Source organism: Salmo salar, chromosome 19, assembly GCF_965601325.2.
Source record: "Salmo salar chromosome 19, fSalSal1, whole genome shotgun sequence".
NCBI lineage: Eukaryota > Metazoa > Chordata > Actinopteri > Salmoniformes > Salmonidae > Salmo > Salmo salar.
Window position 1 is genome coordinate 28,002,792 of NC_138309.1, and position 23,499 is coordinate 28,026,290.

The following is a 23,499-nucleotide window of genomic DNA, read 5'->3' on the forward strand; positions in this document are numbered from 1 at the left end:
GAGGAGTTTTGACATCAGAGCCGCTCAACCAGGGGGCCCATGGATGCAGTGACAGCTGGGGGAATAGAGGATGTGTTGCAGGGGAGCAAGAAGGGGGAGAGGGAGAGGGAGAGGGAGAGGGAGAGGGAGAGGGAGAGGGAGAGGGGGCAGTTAGTTGACAGCCATCTGTTGCACCAGTCATTGTGATGTAGCCAGGCCACTTTGGGGGGCGGGGAGATTTCTGTCATTGTTCTGTTCTTTTCAGTACGTGGTCAACCCCCCCCCCCCCTCCCCCTCCCCAACTCTCTCCTTTGCCTGCCCGACACGTAACAGTTCCTATAGTGTCCCAACCATCCCTATAGCTCCCCCTAAAGCCTTCCGCATGGTTCGGTTCGGCTGGTGACTAGCCAATCACGGCTAAGCGAACCGAACGAGTGTGCTCGGATGCTCATCGCTTGTAAAAGGAGAAAAAAGAGGCAATAGTACTGCTTGTCCATCTTGAGATGCCGTAGACAGTATAGACTTCCTCAAAATATTCAGAATTCATCTAAGATATCTCAAGAAATCTGTCATTCATTTTGTCGTTTTTGTCGAGGAGGTCTTAGTAGCACAATTTTACATCTAACTAAGATGAAAACGATTAGTCTCTTGTTGAATGAACAAACAAAACACTCAATTGAAGGATCCCTACTGTTGACCAATCACAGACGAAGAGGTGTAGACTTCAGCCTGCCTAGAGAAAAAATGTTGCGTGCACGAACAGCCGGAAAAACCCTTTCCGAAGACCCAAACAAGTAAAAAGATTGTCATAATATATGCACAAACTGTTTCCGAACTGTTTCGGATGAGGAAGCATGTGGACACCTTAGGAACCTCTGAAGTCCTATAGGGCCGGCCTATAGCATACCAATTGGCCACTTCATTGGACAACTGCCCTGACTGATTTACACGGAGCATTTGCATGGGCTGGAAGTTATGGGAACATTCCTGGTTCCTGGAGTTGTGTAAAAATATGTCACGCAGCAGGCAGTTATGTGTCAGTGTGTCTGCCTGCGTAACGTAACTCCCATTCACTCTACACAGTAACCCCTCTGTTAGTCAGAGCTGAGGGGAGATGACCAATTTAGAGACTGCACTGGATGCAGTAATCTGATTTCATAATGTAAACAGAACATGGTCAGGAATCAAAGAGCCCAGTCTCAACCTACCAAGGTCATTTCCAGGACTGCAGTTTCAGAGTCAGAGGCAGGAATCTGTGTTGCATCCCAAATAGCATCCGATTCCCTATACTGCTACTTTTGACCAGAGCCCTATGGCTAGGCCTATGGGCCCTGTGTCAAATCTAGTGCACTACATAGGGAATAGGGTGCCATTTAGGATGCAGGAATCTGGACTGGTTTTTCCTCAAAGAGCTTTCCTCTGCTGCCTAGCCAAGTAAAGAAAAGGAGGCACACCTCCAAGCAGCCAACGCAAACATTAACTCCTGTAGACACTTCCACTAGTCCAGTGGCACTGGGGTTTAATGTCACACATGTGCCTTCCCTTGGTGTATGTTTGAGTGTGTGTTTTTGTTTGTGCATGTTTGATTTTGTGCATGTTTATGTGTGTGTGTGTGTGTGTGTGTGTGTGTGTGTGTGTGTGTGTGTGTGTGTGTGTGTGTGTGTGTGTGTGTGTGTGTGTGTGTGTGTGTGTGTGTGTGTGTGTGTGTGTGTGTGTGCGTGTCCCAGCAAGGCAGGGTTGGTCCTGGGAGGTCTGGGCTGATTGCCCCTATACACTAGATTCCCAGACGGGGAGAGTGCATTTCTCCTGTGGCCCTGCCCCACTCACAATAAATGTGTGTGTGCGCGAGTGTGTGTGTGTGGGGTCATAACCTTACCTCAGTGTTTGAACTGGGCTTAAGCCTGCCAAACTGAGAGGGAGTGGAGGGGAGCAGTAAAAGATAAGAACACTACAAACAACCTGGCTGCCTTTTAAAGACATCTGTCAACCGCCTGCTAAGACAAGTTTACGTTGTCTAATGTAAGTTATTATCAATAATCTCACTTTATGATTATATCATTAACATATACTGTACGAACTGAAAATTGTCCTTAAAAATAATTCTGTAATAACATAATATTATGAGAATAGACAATGTTCAGGTTCCTTAACTGTACAAGTGTACCAAGTTTCATGCTTTTATGATAATGTGAATGATTTGTTTTACATACCGCCTGGATTAAATCTAGCGATTTCAATCTAATTCATAATCCTCATTTAAACGACAGATACTCTACAAAGGTGTTCCAACTTATGTCATGGGCCTATACATTCCTTATGGTGAACTCATTCCAAGATGGCGGCATATGGGTTAGGTGAAGGTTGGAGTTTGTTTCCACAGCTGGCTTTGCAGTAACTGGTAACATGGAATGTGGGTGTGTGTATGGTCTATGGTGGTCTTAAACCATATAGTCCTTTTATCTTTGGATGGTTCTTCCTAGAACCCTCTATTATGAGCAGTTCAATCAGCCTTACTAACCTTTCAAATGTATATCTTTATGACAGTACATGACATATATCATAAGGACTTTGTTTGAGGGCCTAGGTATACCCCAACACAGTGGCGTTAGGAAAATCTTGGTTTACAGGCCACATCAGTCCTGCAAGTCACATTATGATGGTTTGCAAAGCGGTGTGTAATTCCAAATGGAATCCAGCCAGAGTTCGGACATTCAACAAGTGGAATTTTTTATCACCAGCAACCTGCATTCAGAATGACTTCCATGGTTAGGAACATTGTGCGGAGACTACCTAAACCATCTAAACTAGAACAACCATTTCAGTAACAGGTGCAATACGTCCAACTACTAACAAATGTCAAAAACAATTAATGTACATGCAAAAACACAGATATTTAAACAAACATTTCTCATCCTGCAATAGGAAATATGATGGTATATATATATATATATATATATATATATATATATATATATATATATATATATATATATATACTGCTCAAAAAAATAAAGGGAACACTTAAACAACACAATGTAACTCCAAGTCAATCACACTTCTGTGAAATCAAACTGTCCACTTAGGAAGCAACACTGATTGACAATAAATTTCACATGCTGTTGTGCAAATGGAATAGACAACAGGTGGAAATTATAGGCAATAAGCAAGACACCCCCAATAAAGGAGTGGTTCTGCAGGTCGAGACCACAGACCACTTCTCTGTTCCTATGCTTCCTGGCTGATGTTTTGGTCACTTTTGAATGCTGGCGGTGCTTTCACTCTAGTGGTAGCATGAGACGGAGTCTACAACCCACACAAGTGGCTCAGGTAGTGCAGCTCATCCAGGATGGCACATCAATGCGAGCTGTGGCAAGAAGGTTTGCTGTGTCTGTCAGTGTAGTGTCCAGAGCATGGAGGCGCTACCAGGAGACAGGCCAGTACATCAGGAGACGTGGAGAAGGCCGTAGGAGGGCAACAACCCAGCAGCAGGACCGCTACCTCCGCCTTTGTGCAAGGAGGAGCAGGAGGAGCACTGCCAGAGCCCTGCAAAATGACCTCCAGCAGGCCACAAATGTGCATGTGTCTGCTCAAACGGTCAGAAACAGACTCCATGAGGGTGGTATGAGGGCCCGACGTCCACAGGTGGGGGTTGTGCTTACAGCCCAACACCGTGCAGGACGTTTGGCATTTGCCAGAGAACACCAAGATTGGCAAATTCACCACTGGCGCCCTGTGCTCTTCACAGATGAAAGCAGGTTCACACTGAGCACATGTGACAGACGTGACAGAGTCTGGAGATGCCGTGGAGAACGTTTTGCTGCCTGCAACATCCTCCAGCATGACCGGTTTGGCGGTGGGTCAGTCATGGTGTGGGGTGGCATTTCTTTGGGGGGCCGCACAGCCCTCCATGTGCTCGCCAGAGGTAGCCTGACTGCCATTAGGTACCGAGATGAGATCCTCAGACCCCTTGTGAGACCATATGCTGGTGCGGTTGGCCCTGGGTTCCTTCTAATGCAAGACAATGCTAGACCTCATGTGGCTGGAGTGTGTCAGCAGTTCCTGCAAGAGGAAGGCATTGATGCTATGGACTGGCCCGCCTGTTCCCCAGACCTGAATCCAATTGAGCACATCTGGGACATCATGTCTCACTCCATCCACCAACGCCACGTTGCACCACAGAGTGTCCAGGAGTTGGCGGATGCTTTAGTCCAGGTCTGGGAGGAGATCCTACAGGAGACCATCCGCCACCTCATCAGGAGCATGCCCAGGCGTTGTAGGGAGGTCATACAGGCACGTGGAAGCCACACGCACTACTGAGCCTCATTTTGACTTCATTTAAGGACATTACATCAAAGTTGGATCAGCCTGTAGTGTGGTTTTCCACTTTAATTTTGAGTGTGACCCCAAATCCAGACCTCCATGGGTTGATAAATTGGATTTCCATTGATTATTTTTGTGTGATTTTGTTGTCAGCACATTCAACTATGTAAAGAAAAAAGTATTTAATAAGATTATTTCATTCATTCAGATTTAGGATGTGTTATTTTAGTGTTCCCTTTATTTTTTTGAGCAGTGTATATATGTGCGTGTGTGTGTGTGTGTGTACTGTATATGGTTCTATGTAGAACCCTTATTGCCTTCCAAAGAACCCTTTTTGCCTTCCAAAGAATCATAAAACAGCCAGTTCTTAGGATGTTAAAGGTTCTTGGTAGAACCCTTTGCCTTACAAAGAACCCTTGTCTTCCGAAAGGGTTCTTCTGATCAAAATGGTTCTGGGTAGGACCCTATCCCTCAGCAAATTATTATTATTATTTAAATTGAACCTTTATTTAGCTATGCAATTCAGTTAAGAAGAAATTAATATTTACAATTACGGCCTACACCGGCCAAACCTGGGCCAATTGTGCTCTGCCCTATGGTACTCCCAATCACAGCTGGTTGTGATACAGCCTGGATTCGAACCAGGGTGTCTGTAGTGACGCCTCTAGCACTGAGATGTAGTGCCTTAGGCCACTTTGCCACTTGAGAGCCCTAAAGAACCGGTTTGGTACCCACTTTTTTCTAAGAGTGTAGTGATAACTCTTACTAATGGGTTTAAGCTATTAGCGTCATTCTAGACTGAGGCTTTGAGGTAGCTTTCCCAAATTGTGTTAATTCAGCTTTTCCATGTTTAGAGGGGTGGTATGCGCACATCCATAAAAACTTTCCCCAGGTGCTGGATCTGAGTGGATAACGTAGAACAAAATGTAAATCACCACACTGCTCCCAAAGTGTTTAATAAAACTGGGACAACTTTGTGACCCAAACTGGGATTCAGCTTATCTAGACTTGAACATACTAAGATAAGAAAACGATATCGTGTAATTAAGGAGTTCTACTGTAGCCACAATCCAGACTGACAAAGTCATCCGGTCTTGGAGCAGCTTTTCCCCCAGTTGGAGAGCAGAGCAGGGCTCCCTTATTCACTGAAGTGATTTACAAAGACCTGGGAAGGACTCCACCTGACTGCTCTGTAACAAGGCTCTGTGAAGGACTCCACCTGACTGCTCTGTAACAAGGCTCTGTGAAGGACTCCACCTGACTGCTCTGTAACAAGGCAAAGTGAAGGACTCCACCTGACTGCTCTGTAACAAGGCTCTGTGAAGGACTCCACCAGACTGCTCTGTAACAAGGCTCTGTGAAGGACTCCACCTGACTGCACTGTAACAAGGCTCTGTGAAGGACTCCACCTGACTGCTCTGTAACACGGCCCTGTGAAGGACTCCACCTGACTGCTCTGTAACAAGGCCCTGTGAAGGACTCCACCTGACTGCTCTGTAACAAGGCTCTGTGAAGGACTACACCTGACTGCTCTGTAACAAGGCTCTGTGAAGGTCTCCACCTGACTGCACTGTAACAAGGCCCTGTGAAGGATTCCACCTGACTGCTCTGTAACAAGGCTCTGTGAAGGCCTCCACCTGACTGCACTGTAACAAGGCCCTGTGAAGGACTCCACCTGACTGCTCTGTAACAAGGCTCTGTGAAGGACTCCACCTGACTGCACTGTAACAAGGCCCTGTGAAGGACTCCACCTGACTGCTCTGTAACAAGGCTCTGTGAAGGACTCCACCAGACTGCTCTGTAATAAGGCTCTGTGAAGGACTCCACCTGACTGCACTGTAACAAGGCCCTGTGAAGGACTCCACCTGACTGCACTGTAACAAGGCCCTGTGAAGGACTCCACCTGACTGCTCTGTAACAAGGCCCTGTGAAGGACTCCACCTGACTGCTCTGTAACAAGGCTCTGTGAAGGACTCCACCTGACTGCTCTGTAACAAGGCCCTGTGAAGGACTCCACCTGACTGCTCTGTAACAAGGCTCTGTGAAGGACTCCACCTGACTGCTCTGTAACAAGGCTCTGTGAAGGACTCCACCTGACTGCACTGTAACAAGGCCCTGTGAAGGACTCCACCTGACTGCTCTGTAACAAGGCTCTGTGAAGGACTCCACCTGACTGCACTGTAATAAGGCTCTGTGAAGGACTCCACCTGACTGCACTGTAACAAGGCTCTGTGAAGGACTCCACCAGACTGCTCTGTAACAAGGCTCTGTGAAGGACTCCACCAGACTGCTCTGTAACAAGGCTCTGTGAAGGACTCCACCAGACTGCTCTGTAACAAGGCTCTGTGAAGGACTCCACCAGACTGCTCTGTAACAAGGCTCTGTGAAGGACTCCACCAGACTGCTCTGTAACAAGGCTCTGGGAAGGACTCCACCTGACTGCTCTGTAACAAGGCTCTGTGAAGGACTCCACCTGACTGCTCTGTAACAAGGCTCTGGGAAGGACTCCACCTGACTGCACTGTAACAAGGCCCTGTGAAGGACTCCACCTGACTGCACTGTAACAAGGCCCTGTGAAGGACTCCACCAGACTGCTCTGTAACAAGGCTCTGTGAAGGACTCCACCTGACTGCTCTGTAACAAGGCTCTGTGAAGGACTCCACCAGACTGCTCTCTAACAAAACCCTCTTTTGCTTTGGTCTTTTATTTTCTCTCCCCCCCTCTCTCTCTCTCTATTGCTCTCTCTGTCCCTGTTCTTCCCTCTTTTTCCCTACTCCACACCCCGCCCCATTTCTCTCTCTCTCTCTCTCTCTCTCTCTCTCTCTCTCTCTCTCTCTCTCTCTCTCTCTCTCTCTCTCTCTCTCTCTCTCTCTCTCTCTCTCTCTCTCCTCTCTCTCTCTCTCTCTCTCTCTCTCTCTCTCTCTCTCTCTCTCTCTCTCAATTAAATTAAATTCAAGGGGCTTTATTGTCATGGGAAACATATGTTAACATTGCCAAAGCAAGTGAAGTAGATAATAAACAAAAGTGAAATAAACAATCAAAATGAACAGTAAACATTACACTCACAGTTACAAAATAATAAATAGATTGCAAATATCATAGTATGTATATATACAGTGTTGTAACAATGTGCAAATGGTTAAAGTACAAAAGGGAAAATAAATAAACATAAATATGGGTTGTATTTACAATGGTGTTTGTTCTTCACTGGTTGCCCTTTTCTTGTGGCAACTGGTCACAAATCTTGCTGCTGTGATGGCACACTGTGGTATTTCACCCAGTAGATATGGGAGTTCATCAAAATTGTGTTTGTTTTTGAATTCTTTGTGGATCTGTGTAATCTGAGGGAAATATGTATCTCTAATACGGTCATACATTTGGCAGGAGTTTAGGAAGTGCAGCTCAGTTTCCACCTCATTTTGTGGGCAGTATGCACATTGCCTCTCTTCTCTTGAGAACCAGGTCTGCCTACAGTGGCCTTTCTCAATAGCAAGGCTATGCTCACTGAGACTGTACATAGTCAAAGCTTTCATTAAGTTTGTGTCAGTCACAGTGGTCAGGTATTCTGCCACTGTGTACTCTCTGTTTAGGGCCAAATATCATTCTAGTTTGCTCCGTTTTTTTTTGTGTGAATTCTTTCCAATGTGTCAAGTAATTATCTTTTTGTTTTCTCATGATTTGGTTGGGTCTAATTGCGTTGCTGTCCTGGGGGTCTGTGGGGTCTGTTTGTGTTTGTGAACAGAGCCCCAGGACCAGCTTGCTTAGGGGACTCTTCTCCAGGTTCATCTCTCTGTATGTGATGGCTTTGTTATGGAAGGTTTGGGAATCGCTTCCTTTTAGGTGGTTGTAGAATTTAACAGCTCTTTTCTGGATTTTGATAATTACAGGTATCGGCCTGATTCTGCTCTGCATACATTATTTGGTGTTTTACGTTGTACACAGAGGATATTTTAGCTGAACTCTCAATTTGGTGTTTGTCCCATTTTGTGAATTCTTGGTTGGTGAGCGGACCCCAGACCTCACAACCATAAAGGGCAATGGGTTCTATAACTGATTCAAATATTTTTAGCCAGATCCTAATTGGTATGTCAAATTCTATGTTCCTTTTTATGGTATAGAAGGCCCTTCTTGCCTTGTCTCTCAGATCGTTCACTGCTTTGTGGAAGTTACCTGTGGCGCTGATGTTTAGGCCAAGGTATGTGTCGTTTTTTGTGTGCTCTAGGGCAACGGTGTCTAGATGGAATTTGTATCTGTGGTCCTGGCGACTGGACCTTTTTTGGAACACCATTATTTTGGTCTTACTGGGATTTACTGTCAGGGCGCAGGTCTGGCAGAATATGTGCAAAAGATCTAGGTGCTGCTGTAGACCATCCTTGGTTGGTGACAGAAGCACCAGATCATCAGCAAACAGTAGACATTGGACTTCAGATTCTAAGTAGGGTGAGGTCGGGTGCTGCAGACTGTTCTAGTGGCCTCGACAATTCGTTGATATATATGTTGAAGAGGGTGGGCTGCATCCATGTCTCACCCCACGGCCCTGTGGAAAGAAATGTGTGTTTTTTGGCAATTTTAACCGCAGACTTGTTGTTGTGTACATGGATTTTATAATGTCTTATGTTTTTCCCCCAATACCACTTTCCATCAATTTGCATTACAGACCCTCAAGCCAAATTTATTTTTTTTAAATCAACAATGCATGAGAAGACTTTGCCTATGTTTTTTTGTTTTTTTTGTCAATTAGGTTGTGCCGGGTGAATATGTGGTCTGTCGTACGATAATTTGGTAAAAAGTCAATTTGACGTTTGCTCAGTACATTGTTTTCATTGAGGAAATGTACAAGTCTGCTGTTTAATGATAATGCAGAGGATTTTCCCAAGGTTTCTGTTGACGCATATCCCAGGCTAGGTATTGGGGTCAAATTTGTCTCCACTTTTGTGGATTGGGGTAGTCAGTTCTTGGTTCCAAATATTGGGGAAGGTGCCAGAGCTAAGGATGATGTTAACGAGTTTAAGTATAGCCAATTGGAATTTGTTGTCTGTATATTTTATCATTTCATTGAGGATACCATCAACACCACATGCCTTTTTGGGTTGGAGGGTTTTTATTTTGTCCTGTAGTTCATTCAAGGTAATTGGAGAATGCAGTGGTTTCTGGTAGTCTTTAATAGTTGATTATAAGATGTGTATTTGATCATGTATATGTTTTGCAGTTTGTTCTTTGTGGTCTAAGACACTGCATCTCAGTGCAAGAGGCGTCACTGCAGTACCTGGCTCGAATCCAGGCTGCATCACATCCGGCCGTGATTGGGAGTCCCATAGAGTGGCGCACAATTGGCCCAGCGTCGGGGTAGGCCGTCATTGAAAATAAGAATTTGTTCTTAACTGACTTACCTAGTTAAATAAAGGTTAAATTAAAAAAATATAGAGTCAAAAAGATTGGAGAAGTGGTTTACCCATACATCTCCATTTTGGGTAGATAATTCTTTGTGTTGTTGTTTGTTTAGTGTTTTCCAATTTTCCCAGAAGTGGTTAGAGTCTTTTGATTCTTCAATTACATTGAGCAGATTTCTTACGTGCTGTTCCTTCTTTTTCCGTGGTGTATTTATATATTGTTTTAGTGATTCACCATAGTGAAGGCGTAGGCTGAGGTTTTCTGGGTCTCTGTGTTTTTGGTTGGACAGGTTTCTCAATTTCTTTCTTAGGTTTTAGCATTCTTCATCAAACCATTTGTCATTGTTGTTAATTTTCTTCGGTTTTCTGTTTGAAATTTTTAGATTTGATAGGGAAGCTGAGAGGTCAAATATACATTTTAGATTTTCTACTGCTAAGTTTAGACCTTCACTATTACAGTGGAACGTAATAGGGAGTGAATTTGTGGTTGCCTAATAGTTTTTTGGCAAGTTTCCACACAACATTCCTTCCATCTATAGCATTTCTAAATATTACTCAGTTCCTTTGGCTTTGATGCCTCATGATTGAGTATTGCTCTGTTCAAGTAGACTGTGCTTTTGCTGTGATCTGATAGGGGTGTCAGTGGGCTGACTGTGAACACTACATATCTCTCTCCCTCCCTCTCCTCAGTCAGTCAATATGGGTTGTGTTTGGCCTTAACCCTCACTGCCCTGACACAGACAGGAAGTTGTTAGGAGGGAGCTGCTATTAAGCAGGCTGAGATCATTATGACTGCACACCTGCTCAGAGGACAGCTACTCTTTAACTGCTGCAAACACACACACACACACACACACACACACACACACACACACACACACACACACACACCCAGGCGCTGGTACAACTCCACTGTGAGTGTCTTTGATCTCTCCGGCTCCCCTCCCCCTCTTGTTCTCTGTTCATGGAAGAGCGGTGATGAATGGTGCATAGGGAGAATAGATGAATGGGTGAAGGAGGAGAGACTGACCGGAGATGTGAGGCAGATGGATGGAGCGACTTCTGGGTCTGTATGAGTGTCACCCTGTGGGCAGGTCATTTCGGTGTGTCCGTGCTGTAGTGTGTGTGTGTGTGTGTGTGTGTGTGTGTGTGTGTGTGTGTGTGTGTGTGTGTGTGTGTGTGTGTGTGTGTGTGTGTGTGTGTGTGTGTGTGTCCTGCTGTAGTCCGCTGGTGTCTCTGCTTGCTTACTGTCCACTCATTGTGCATTCAGTTGGCACCTCTCTCTCTATCACTCACCATGCCTCTGGCCTCTCATTCATCACTCTGATGGTGGTGGGCTGCTGTATAGAACCAGCCAAGTGTGTGTGTGTGTGTGTGTGTGTGTGTGTGTGTGTGTGTGTGTCTGTGTGTGTCTGTGTGTGTGTGTGTGTCTGTGTGTGTGTGTGTGTGTGTGTGTGTGTGTGTGTGTGTGTGTGTGTGTGTGTGTGTGTGTGTGTGTGCGTGTTTTGGAAATATGTTATTTGCGTGCAAGTGTGTGAATTTGTGCTAGTGTGTTGGCACGTTGCTCAGAGAGACTTGGCAATGGGAGTGTTACAGGGGCACAAAGCCTCCCGAACCAATTGAAAAGCTTCACCCCCAAGCTGTACAGTGTGGCCCTGAGGGTGAGTATGTGTGTTATCTCTGAGACTCAGCCCTGCAGCAGGACAGGGGGACAGATGAGACCACGCTCCATTGCCTCTGAATCAGCCAGGTGACCAAACGCCCCCATGACATTCCTCCCAAACACCCCACACCTGGCTGATCTGATCTGGGATCTGTGTTAATATACTACGCCTGCATGTCTTCTACTAGCCCCACATTTGGTAACATCTGACCTCAGATCTGTGGTTCTCTCTCCAGTTACCACAGGATGACCAGGTCCAACAGTGTGACCACGGCGGTCCAGGCCGACCTAGACGACCCTGACTACTATCCCGTCGACGCTCCAGAGATGGCGATGCGCCACTCGGCCACCATGCCCCGCCAGTACTCCCGGGACTCCGCCACATCCACCGTCTCCATCCAGGGCTCGGGCAACCACTACCACGCCCTGACTGTGGAGGAGTACGGCGAGGTGGGTGTCGACCCATCCATCCTGCCCCCACCCGACCCCTGGATGGACCAGGTGGACGGCCCAATGGAGGTGGTGGGGGGGAGGGGGTCGTTGTGTCCCAGGGACGGGCGCTGGTTCCTCAAGCTGCTGCAGGCTGAGATGGAGCGCATGGAGGGCTGGTGCAGACAGATGGAGCAGGAAGAGATGGAGAACGAGCTGTCGGACGAGAGTGAGTGGTGGCTACACACCTGCACGTACAGATGTACATACAAAACAACTTCAACTAGAGAATATTCTGCTGAATATGTGGAAACTGGTGCAGAAGTGGGGTTGGGTTATATCCATTGTTTTCCCTCTCTCTATATCCCTACGTTTATTCCCTCCTTCCCTCTCTCTGTCTGTGTCCTCCAAATGACCCAACAGACTTAGTAGACGGAGTGAAATTGTCTGAGTTCCAAATGGCACCCTATTCCCAAGATAATGCACTACTTTTGACCGAGGCCCGATAGGGCTCAGTTCAAAAGTAGTGCACTACATAGGGAATAGGGTGCCATTTGGGACACACTGGGTATTCATGGCAGCTGGCCACACTACCTGCTTGTTGCCTGCTATCTCCTCTGCCAACTTACCAGGCATAGTTATCAATAGGGAACCAGCTGGGTCCCGCCACACATCTGTCCTGTACTGTAAAATGGCCTTTCACAGCAACGCTCAATAGGGGTTTTCATTCTCAAACTCACTTAATGACATCATTCAAGCCTACTGCCAGCACCGTAGCTCCAGATTGACAGCCCTACACTGACACTGTCTGCATCCCAAATAACACCCTGTTGCCCTACTTTTGACCAGGGGGAATAGGGTACCGTAGGGTTCTGGTCAAAAGTAATACACTATAGGGAATAGGGTGCCATTTGGGGTGCATTCTCAAAATAGCCCAATGTGGTAGACCTTGTACAGCTAGAATACTACTCCTTAGATTGTTCCCTAGTGACATAAATGTTTTTTTCCTTTAGACTTTTACTGCATTGGGCTAAATCAGGGTCACACACAATGTTTCTTGGTAGTCTCAAATCTACTTTGAAACAAAAGCAAGTATACACCTCACACACGTGGTTATGGGCTTAAATAAAACGAGACACCTTGAACCATGTCAGATATAGAGTTGAAATGCATTACATTTTGAGTTTGCATCTCAATAGTATACTTTGTATATACTGAAACCAAAATATAAACGCAACATGTAAGGTGTTGATAGCATGTTTCATGAGTTGAAAGAAAAGCGTATTTTTCAAACATTTTGTGCACAAATTTGTTTACATCCGTATCGAGTGAGCATTTCTCCTTTGAAAATATAATCCATCCACCTGACAGGTGTGGCATATCAAGAAGCTGATTAAACAGCATGATCATTACACAATCGCACATTGTGCTGGGGCAATAAACTACACAGAACGCACTGCAACTGCCTCTGCAACGCAATTCTACAAGCCTCATCCGGCTTCTTCACCTGCGGGATCGTCTGAGACCAGCCACCCGGACAGCTGATGAAACTGTGGGTTTGCACAACCGAAGAATTTCTACACAAACTGCCAGAAACCATCTAAGGAAAGCTCATCTGTGTTTTTCGTCCTCACCAGGGTCTTGACCTTGACGTAACCGACTTCAGTGGGCAAATGCTCACCTTTGATGGCACTGTGGAGAATTGTGTTCTTCACAGATGAATCCCGGGTTTCAACTTTACCGGGCAGATAGCAGATAGCGTGTATTTCGTCAACGTTGTGAACAGAGTGTCCCATGGTGGCGGTGGGGTTAGGGTATGGGCAGGCATAAGCTAAGCATAATGAACACAATTGCATTTTATCAATGGCAATTTGAATGCACAGAGATACCGTGACGAGATCCTGAGACCCATTGTCGTGCCATTCATCTTCCGCCATCACCTCATGTTTCAGCATGGTAATGCACAGCCCCATTTTGCAAGAATCTGTATACAATTCCTGGAAACTGAAAATGTCCCAGTTCTGGCCTGCATACTCACTAGACATGTCACCCATTGAGCATGTTTGGGATGCTCTGGATCAACGTGTAAGACAATGTCTTCTTCAATATCCAGCAACTTCGCACAACCATTGAAGAGGAGTGGGACAACATTCCACAGGCCACAATCAACAGCCTGATCAACTCTATGCGAAGGAGAAGTGTTGTGCTCCATAGAAGCAAATAGGGGTCACACCAGACACTGACTGGTTTTCTGATCCACACCCCTACCTTTTTTTGTAAGATATCTGTGACCAACAGATGGATATCTGTATTCCCCGTCATGTGAAGTCCATAGATTAGGGCCTAATTAATTTATTTAAATTGACTGATTTCCTTATAACTGTAACTCAGCAAAATCTTTGAAATTGTTCCATGTTACGTTTATATTTTTGTTCAGTGTACATCACAGAAGACTGAAATATAACATAAAATACTGAAAATAACAACAACAAAAAAGAAAAAAGTTGATTATTTACGAAATTATGAAAAATAATAATAACATTCCACCCATGAGGACATTAGAGGGCGCTTTGGTAATTTGACAGCAGGAAAAGGCTAGGGCTAATGCATTATTTCTGATGGAGAGAGCACAGTGTTATGTGAGGGTGGTGAACTTTGGCACGTCTGCTGATCAGCCCTTGTGTAGGGATTCTGCAGTGAATTTTCTCCCTCTGACATGTAAGTCGAGGTTGTGTATTGAGACGGAAGGCTGGTTCAGAAATCCCCCACTCTCAAAGCATGGTGGGGGCGTTGTTTATTTGATGTGCAGGATAAACACTCCCCCTTTCATCTAAACTCACAGTTTAGGTTCCCAGTTCCCGCTCTCCACATATTTATAGCCTTGCACTCATCAAAGGCAAAGTCTGTGTGACTCCAAGGTGATTTAACTAAAGATGTCTGTCTGTCTGTCTGTCTGTCTGTCTGTCTGTCTGTCTGTCTGTCTGTCTGTCTGTCTGTCTGTCTGTCTGTCTGTCTGTCTGTCTGTCTGTCTGTCTGTCTGTCTGTCTGTCTGTCTGTCTGTCTGTCTGTCTGTCTGTCTGTCTGTCTGTCTGTCTGTCTGTGTGTGTGTGTGTGTGTGTGTGTGTGCCTTTCCGCAGTCCTGGGGAAGATCCGCAGTGCAGTAGGCAGCGCCCAGCTGCTCATGTCTCAGAAGTTCCAGCAGTTTCGGGAGCTGTGTGAGGAAAACCTGGTATGTAATACACACACACCAATCTTACATCACTCTACTGTGTCAGCAGACCCCTCATAGCCAACTGTTACATAATGAGATGATCTATACAAGCTTAGAATTGACCCTCAGTGTCAAACAAAACACCGCTATGGTTGCAAATTCTAACTGAATAGGATTCTAGTCCTAAGCATACTGACTTTGAAGTGTGGAGAGACAAGGTGAAATAGTCCCAGACTAGTATGCTGATGACATACTGATGGGGAAATGAGAGTGGTTACAACCCTGTCCTGACTGAATGTGTGTGTGTATGTGTCTGTGTGGGTGCGCGCGTGCGTGCGTGCGTGTGTGCGTGCGTGTGTGTTTTTGTGTGCGTGCGTGCGTGTGTGTGTGTGTGTGTGGGTGTGTGTGTGTGTGTGTGTGTGTGTGTGTGTGCGTGCGTGCGTGTGTGTCTGTCAGAACCCCAATGCCAACCCCAGGCCCATCTCCCAGGATCTGGCTGGTTTCTGGGACATGCTACAGCTGTCCATCGAGAACATCAGCCTAAAGTTTGATGAGCTGCACCAACTCAAAGCCAACAACTGGAGACCCCTGGACCCCCCCGTGATAAAGGTACCACTCAATGTAGTAGACCCTATAGGCCAGATCCAGGTTAAAGGGATAGTTCACCCAAATTTCAAAATGCCATATTGTTTACAATGTAAGCAATGTTGTAATTGGGTGAACTATCCCTTTAAGTCCGGAAGTAATCCAATACAATGGAATGGTGTTTTTGTCCTGGATGCTTCTACTTTCATTGTTGCTGAATATGGTTAACGTGCACAGTTACTGTAGATTTTGGTTCAATGTAGCATGAGGTGTTGTAATGCATGTAAAAGGATTGTTGTAATGTTGTGTGATAGCTTGCCTGACGTGACTGCCTGTCTGCTGTGTTTTTTTATTTTTGTATTTTTTTGTTTTGTTGTTGACAGTGAGCTGGATTGTTGAGAAGTCACTCTGCCTGCCATGCACCGTCGGGCCTCGCTGACCTTGCTGGCCACTCTTACCCCACGCACACCCCACGCCTACCTTCTGCCACGTACTCTCACAAAATGGCCACAGTCATCACCACCCACATGATAAAATACAACAGTTTACTATAGAATACTACAGTACTTACTGTAGAAATCTGTAGTAAACTGTAGTATACTGTAGAATACTATACTACACACTGTAGTATCCCTAGATCATGTGTAGTACTTACTATAGAATGTTGTAGTATACTGTAGAATACTATAGTAAATACTACAGTATTATCCACACACAAAAAACACTGTAGTAAACACTACAGTAAATACTACAGTATACTACAATATGCAAAAACACTACATGAATTACTGTAGTATATACTACTGTTTTATTTTACTGCTGTAGTAAATACTACAGTATACTACAGTAAAGTCAGCAAAAACACTACAGCGAATACTATGGTATTTATAGAAGTATGCTATAGTATTTTTTCATGTGGGCACCAACCATAACCTCACTCTCATGAACCCTGTTGCATGCTCTCACACCATGCAAGCTACAACAAACTACTGATGTCATGTCAGTCATGCATTCTTTAACCCCCACGCAAAATGGCTGCCGTTGTGCCCCTACTGCCAGAGGCACAGAGGATGGCCTCTAACTGTAGTTGTTTGTCCTCCCCCGTCCATCCAGGAGAGACGGTTCGCCCCTCCAGTGCCAAAGAAGCCCCACAGGGGCCACCCTCCCCTGGCCAGGGACCATTCTCTGGAGAGTGCCGAGAGACAGCGGCTGGAGGCTCGCAAACGCCTGCTGGCCGCCAAGCGGGCCCTCACGGTCCGACAGAGCTCTGTCACCGAGAGTGCAGCAGACAGTATTGAGATCTACATCCCCGAGGCCCAGACCAGACTATGAGACACACACAGATAGAGACAGAGACCCCCCCCCCCCCCCCCCCACACACACACACACCTACAAAGGTGCACGCAAACACCCACACAGGCACACACACAGCACTGAATGGCGAGTGTAGGGTGCTTGTAATATAATCACATCTTTATTTACTTCAACAAAAGAGGGGGGACGGTCACAGCTGAGCTAGTTGAGTGAGAATATTGTATATTTATGAATTTTTGGCCTTCTCTCCATTTGATCCTCTCCATTGAACTTTCAGCTTTGATGTAGCTCCCCCCACTCCTCACACCCAGTCTATGTTTCTTCTTGTGATGTCAACTCTTCTTACCGATATTCCACCAACCAAGTGACCTGTTGTCATCCAAACAACAGGTATACCAGTACCACAGCATTGATGCATAATGTATAATGTTTCTGATTCATTGGAACAGAAGGCAAGTTAGGGAGGGAGGGGTAGAGTACTAGTGGGTCTAGACGGAGTGCTGTCAGGGCACACTAGCTAATCCTGTTGGGTGTCAGACAGCCTGAGACAGCGACTGTGTCCCACATGACACCCTACTTCTTAAACAGTGCACTGTTTTTGTGCACTACCTACTGCACTGCATAGAAAATAGGGAGCTATTTGAGACACAGCCAGCCTCTCTACGCTGGTGACCCTGGGTGAGGCTGCTACTGTGAGTCACAGCACAATAACAGCAGACAATAGGGAAACCCAGTCTCTCTCCCCCTGTGGGATACTACTGTCACGGGGTTCACAACACACGCACGCACACATGCACACACGCACACACACAAGCACATATGCACACAAGCACATATGCACATACACACATACGCATGGACGTACACTCGTGCGTGTGCGCTCACAGACACGCGCAGCTGCACACACACCTGTTCTCAAGAGAGATTTGAGGTAACTTACCTAAACCTGTTTGAGTTGTTAGGGAGAACACCTGAGACATGTCTATAACCTTCTGGAGACATACGAGACATCGACAGAATGTAGCAGCGACCATTGAAACTGTTTTAAATGTTTCAATTAGGATTAAATCCTAACTTCAATTTAAGTCATATTTTCACTTAGTCATGCATTGATGTCAATGGAAGACTAAGTAAACTTAAGTATAACTTAGGATTCGCCGCTTATTATTGAAATCCAGGGAACAGCAGCTCTATATAACTTGGCAATGAAATCACACACAAAAGCATTTTAGTCAGTCACCATATTTTAAAAACAATGAAATACAAAGAAAAAGGGTATACACTAATGGTTTGATACAATGATTTAAGTCCAACACCTATTACCACCATTACGCCTAGATGTTCTATTAGAGCAACATACATTTATCACACACTATTTTGTTATTGTACATCAAACCGCAAAGCTGAGAGACTTTGCGCAGTAGCTGAATCAACACAGTCCAAAGGTGTTCAACGTAGACAATAATATCAATGTGCAAAAATTACTTTCATTTGTAAAATCCAACCCTTTTATAAAATGGGATTTGGATGAGAGGTGTAGCTTGGGATTCATAGTATTTACCAATAATCAATACAGGTCTTTGTAAGGAAAATAATTGAATAAATCAAATAAATAAATAAACTCTGTGTCGGACAATGACACTATTCTTCCTTTTCTCCAAATACAGTCTTTCCAGTTACAGGAGCAGTGGCATGATTCTGCTGTTCTCTCCTATGTCTGAACTTTAGGGGTTATAGGTCACAGGGTCACGTCAGTCTGTCTACCCCCAGATGTGGTAGGATTCTAGGGTTGACAGCGCTAATCCTGCCTGGTAGTGAGGTTTGGAGTTAGGTGAGCTCATGGCAAGCTCTCAGAGAGAGGTCAGTGCAGTGAAATCAGGGTCTGCCAGAATAAAAATTGTGATTTACAGTTTAGCAGACATTCTTATCCAGAGCAACTTATAGGATTCGGGATTCAAACCAGCAACCTTTCGGTTACTGGCCGAGCGCTCTTAACTGCTAGGCTACCTGCTGCCCCGTTTAGTGTGTGAGTGTGTGCGTGCCCGTGTCTTTGAGGGCAGGTGTATGTGTGTATCTAATGTGTATGTGAGTATATGGGGTTTACCTGATTGTTTCTGAAGTGCTTCCTATTTTTCAAGGTCCAAACGGGCCTTTCTTTTCACTATGGATGTGTCCTAAATGGTACCTCATTCCCTATATAATGCAATTCTTTTGACCTGGACCCATAGAGCTCTGGTCAAAAGTAGTGCACTATGTAGGGAATAGGGTACCATTTGGGACGCAGCCTCTGATTAACGTAGCAGAATCGACATACTGTTAGTCCATACCTAAACAAGCCCTGCCTATTATTTTCAACGGAACGATATATGCCTGCACAAAGACGTTATCTGAAGAACATATGACTGACTACGTAATGTGCATGCTGACATGAGCTAATTGAAATGTCTTCATGTCATTCTTGTCGTTTTGAACTTATTTAATTCTGTTTGTCATATTGTACTGATAATACAATTTGTCCTTAAGTTTAAAAAGAAATCGCCTACTTCTGGTGTTCCTTTCCTTTAAGGGTATCTTTAAATGTAAAGTGTTACCAATGTTCTACATGACAAGATATTTTGTTATTCTATCAAAGGACAGTGGGAATTATTTTCTCCACATCCAAACTGACACGCAACCACTTGAAAGTAATATAAAATTAATATAAAGTGTTTAATGGTGTTTTACATCCACTATTTATTTATTAATCCCCAGAAGAAAAAAATATTCCCGTTTGTTATCATTATTATTATGCACTGACAAGGCCCTTATGCTGTGTTTCTGATTCTCCTTCTTATATTGTTTTCTCTTTGGGATGAAAGACACCTTTTATTCTGTGTCCGTAATCAGCCTTAATTTATAATGTGATAGTCAAGCACAAATCAGCCTCAGGGGAAGAAGAATAAAGCACGGTGTGTGTGTGTGTGTGTGTGTGTGTGTGTGTGTGTGTGTGTGTGTGTGTGTGTGTGTGTGTGTGTGTGTGTGTGTGTGTGTGTAACCCATGAAAAGGCTTTGTCTCATACTGTAAATAAACCCAGTCTACAGGTGTACGTCCCAAATGGCACCCTATTCCCTATATAGTGCACTACTTTTGACCAAAGCCTTATGGGACCTGGTCAAAAGTAGTGCACGTAATAGGGAATAGGGTGCCTTTTGGGAAACAAACCCTTGAACATTACAAGAGTTCTGTGGTTTAATGGTTAAGATCAACTTCTCATGATTGATTCCTTTGTCAAAATACACCATTACAAATTCTCTGCAAACCAAATCACTTTGCAATTTCTTTATATGAAGTATTTTTTTTGATCAGTTACTTGTATGAGTGATACAATCTTGAACAAATTTGCTTTCATAGACTGTTTGTGGGTGTTAGTAAACTCTATTGAAACTGCTTTGACACGAGGGAAAATCCCTGCTAGCCATATACACTCACCGGAACAGTTTATTAGGAACACCCATCTACTACTGGGTCAGAATCCCCCTTTGCCTCCAGACCAGCCTGAATTCTTCAGGGCATTCTACAAGGTGTCGGAAACGTTCCTCAGGGATGTTGGTCCCTGCTGATGCGATGGCATCACGGCGATATATTCATGCCGCGAACAGCCCATTCCATCTCTTCCCAAAGATGCTTTATTGGGTTGAGGTCTGGGGACTGCGCAGGCCACTATAGTGAACTGAACTCGCTGTATTGTTCCAGGCAATGTTTTTCCACTCCTCAATTGTCCAGTGTTGGTGATCGCGTGCTCACTAGAGCCACCTCTTCTTGTTTTTAGCTGATAGGAGTGGAACCAGCTGTGGTCGTCTGCTGCAATAGCCTATCCGTGACAAGGATCGACGAGTTGTGCATTCTGAGATGTCGTTCTGCACACCACTGTTGTATTGTGTCGTTATTTGTCTGTTTGTGGCACGCCTGTAAGCTTGCTCGATTCTTGGCATTCTCCTTCCACTTCTCTCATCAACCACCTGTTCGCCCACAGGACTGCCGCTGACTGGATGTTTTCGGTGTGTTGCACCATTCTCAGTGAACACTATACACTGTCGTGCGTGAAAAGCCCAGGAGAGTGGCCATTTCTGAGATACTGGATCCGGCGCGCCTGGCACCGACGATCACACCACACTCATGGTAGCTGAGATCACTCGTTTTGCCCATTCTAACGTTCAATCAAACAGTAACTGAATGCCTCAATGGCTGTCTGCCTGGTTTATATAACAAGCCACGGCCACGTGTCTCACTGTCTGTAGGAGCGATCCATTTTCGTGTACCTAATAAACTGTCCGGGAATGTATAAGAGAAACATGTTCATGACTGAAAAGTCTAATTTGTTTGTGATGGAAATCATGTGATGAATTAACTGTTCGGTATGATTTCTCATTTATTTTGCTTTGTAAAAAGGAATTTTATAGAGAATATTCAAAAGTTAACAATAAGTATATACCTTTTTTGCCCATTATGTTTTAAGGTAATTTAATATAAGTTGTGTTGCTCTTTATATTTTTATTTCACCTTTTTATTAGAATTCATTCGAATATCGGTCAAATTATTTAGATATTTATGATTATTATATTAACATATCAAAATCCTGACATTACAGGGTGATTAGGGGAAGTGGTAAAGAATGTTGGATTGTGGGTAATTGCCAAACTAAAGACTTTTCAACCAATCCTGGCAATTCTGAGAGGCAGAGGCTTGTGATGTATGCCGTGTTCACGTGCTAGTCGGAAATGGAAAACTAGAATATTTCCGACATGCTAACTGGTTGAACACAACAAGTGTATAGCTACAATCAGTTAACAAGTCAGAAAATTCAGAGTTTCCGAGTTCCGACTAGCATGTGATCGCAGCAATAGTCCATATATAAATATAAAACGATTAAAATGAACATTTGTACATAAATGAATGTTTCCCTATGTAAATGTAAAAACAATCAAATAACATATTAAGCAGATATACATTTTGTAATTAATATTATTACACTGTTGATGTTATGTCACGTGTACAGAAATGTATCAGCATTAAAAACCTTAATGCCATCATCATACGCTATCCTATATGTGTTTATTGAAATGCAGGCTGCACATGTTTTTGCTATAATATAATGAGGCAGATTTACAAATACCGAACAAAAATATAAATGTAACATGCAACAATTTCAAAGATTCTGTTGAGTTACAGTTCATATAAGGAAATCAGTCAAAGGCCCTAATCTATGGATTTGACATGACTGGGCAGGGGCGCAGCCATGGGTGTGCCTGGCAGGGCATAGGCCCACCCACTTGGGAGCCAGGCCGACCCACTGGGCAGCCAGGCCCAGCCAATCAGTATCAGAAATACTTCTCAGCACCCCCTGCATGTGAAGAAGCCAGATTTGGAGGTCCTGGTCTGGCGTGGTTACACGTGGTCTGTGGTTGGTAGGCCGGTTGGACGTACTGCAAAAATCTATAATACGACGTTGGAGGTGGCTTATGGTAGAGAAATAACATTCCTTCTCTGGCAACAGCTCTGGTGGACATTCCTGCAGTCAGCATGCCAATTACACGCTCCCTCAAATCTGTGTCATTGTTGTGTGACAAAAATGCACATTTTAGAGTAGCCTTTTATTGTCCCAAGCACAAGGTGCACCTGTGTAATGATCATGCTGTTTAATCAGGAGGGCCAGTAGGAGTCACCCTTTCCTCTGGTAAAAAAAAAATATCCCATTGCCCCAGGGCAGTGATTGGGGACATTGCCCTGTGTAGGTTGCCGTCTTTCGGATGCGATGGTAAACGGGTGAGCTGACTCTCTCTGGTCACTAAAGATTCCATGGCACTTTTTATAAGATTAGGGGTGTTTAGCCCTGTGTCCTGGCTAAATTCCCAATCTGGCCTTCATGCCACCTAATCATCCCCAGTTTACAATTGGCTCATTCATCTCCTCGCCCCTGTAACTATTCCCCAGGTTGTTGCTGTAAATGAGAATGTGTTCTCAGTCAACTTACCTGGTAAAATACCATGTCTTGTTTTGTTTGATGTCATATCTATGCTAATATCGCTAAAATTCAGTAGCTAGCAAACCAACAACTGTAACGATGTATTTGAGAGACAAGTGCTCATTGTGTATGTGTTTTCAATAAACATTTGGAGACTAAATATAGTTTACATAGTGTCAACAGTTTAAGCCAACCCTGTCTGTTTTACCCCATAGTTGCGCACACGTCCGTTGTTGCTAAACAACCAACCCATCTATACTATAACAGGCTGGTGCAGCATTTCCAAACCACCAGAACAAAGGTATGCATGCAATGGTGATCAGTTCGCTACTTGGACAAAGGCAATCTTGGAAGGGTCATTTGAATCCATGCCTTTAGGATTGTACTGGCAACACATGCAAGTATCCTCGAAAGAACACAAATACCCAGGATCCACATGGTCTTAATCTGGGTCATATTGACTAGCCACCAAACAAAAGCGAATGGACTACCTGAATTTATTTACATTTACATTTTAGTCATTTAGCAGACGCTCTTATCCAGAGCGACTTACAGTAGTGAATGCAAACGTTTCATACATTTTTTTCTTCTTCTTTGTACTGGCCC

The 23,499-nt window shown here is 44.5% G+C and overlaps 1 protein-coding gene across 1 annotated transcript in view; it reads left to right on the plus strand.

The window, feature by feature from the left end:
• LOC106578647 (disks large-associated protein 1) overlaps positions 1–19,426 on the plus strand; it is a 208,055-nt gene extending 188,629 nt beyond the window's left edge. Inside the window, exons 9-12 of the mRNA XM_014157684.3 lie at positions 11,589–12,010; positions 14,919–15,010; positions 15,449–15,601; positions 16,691–19,426. Coding sequence (XP_014013159.3) covers positions 11,589–12,010; positions 14,919–15,010; positions 15,449–15,601; positions 16,691–16,909 — 886 coding nt within the window. The 3' untranslated portion in view covers positions 16,910–19,426. The remainder of the gene's footprint in view (positions 1–11,588; positions 12,011–14,918; positions 15,011–15,448; positions 15,602–16,690) is intronic.
• Positions 19,427–23,499: the final 4,073 nt, after the last annotated feature.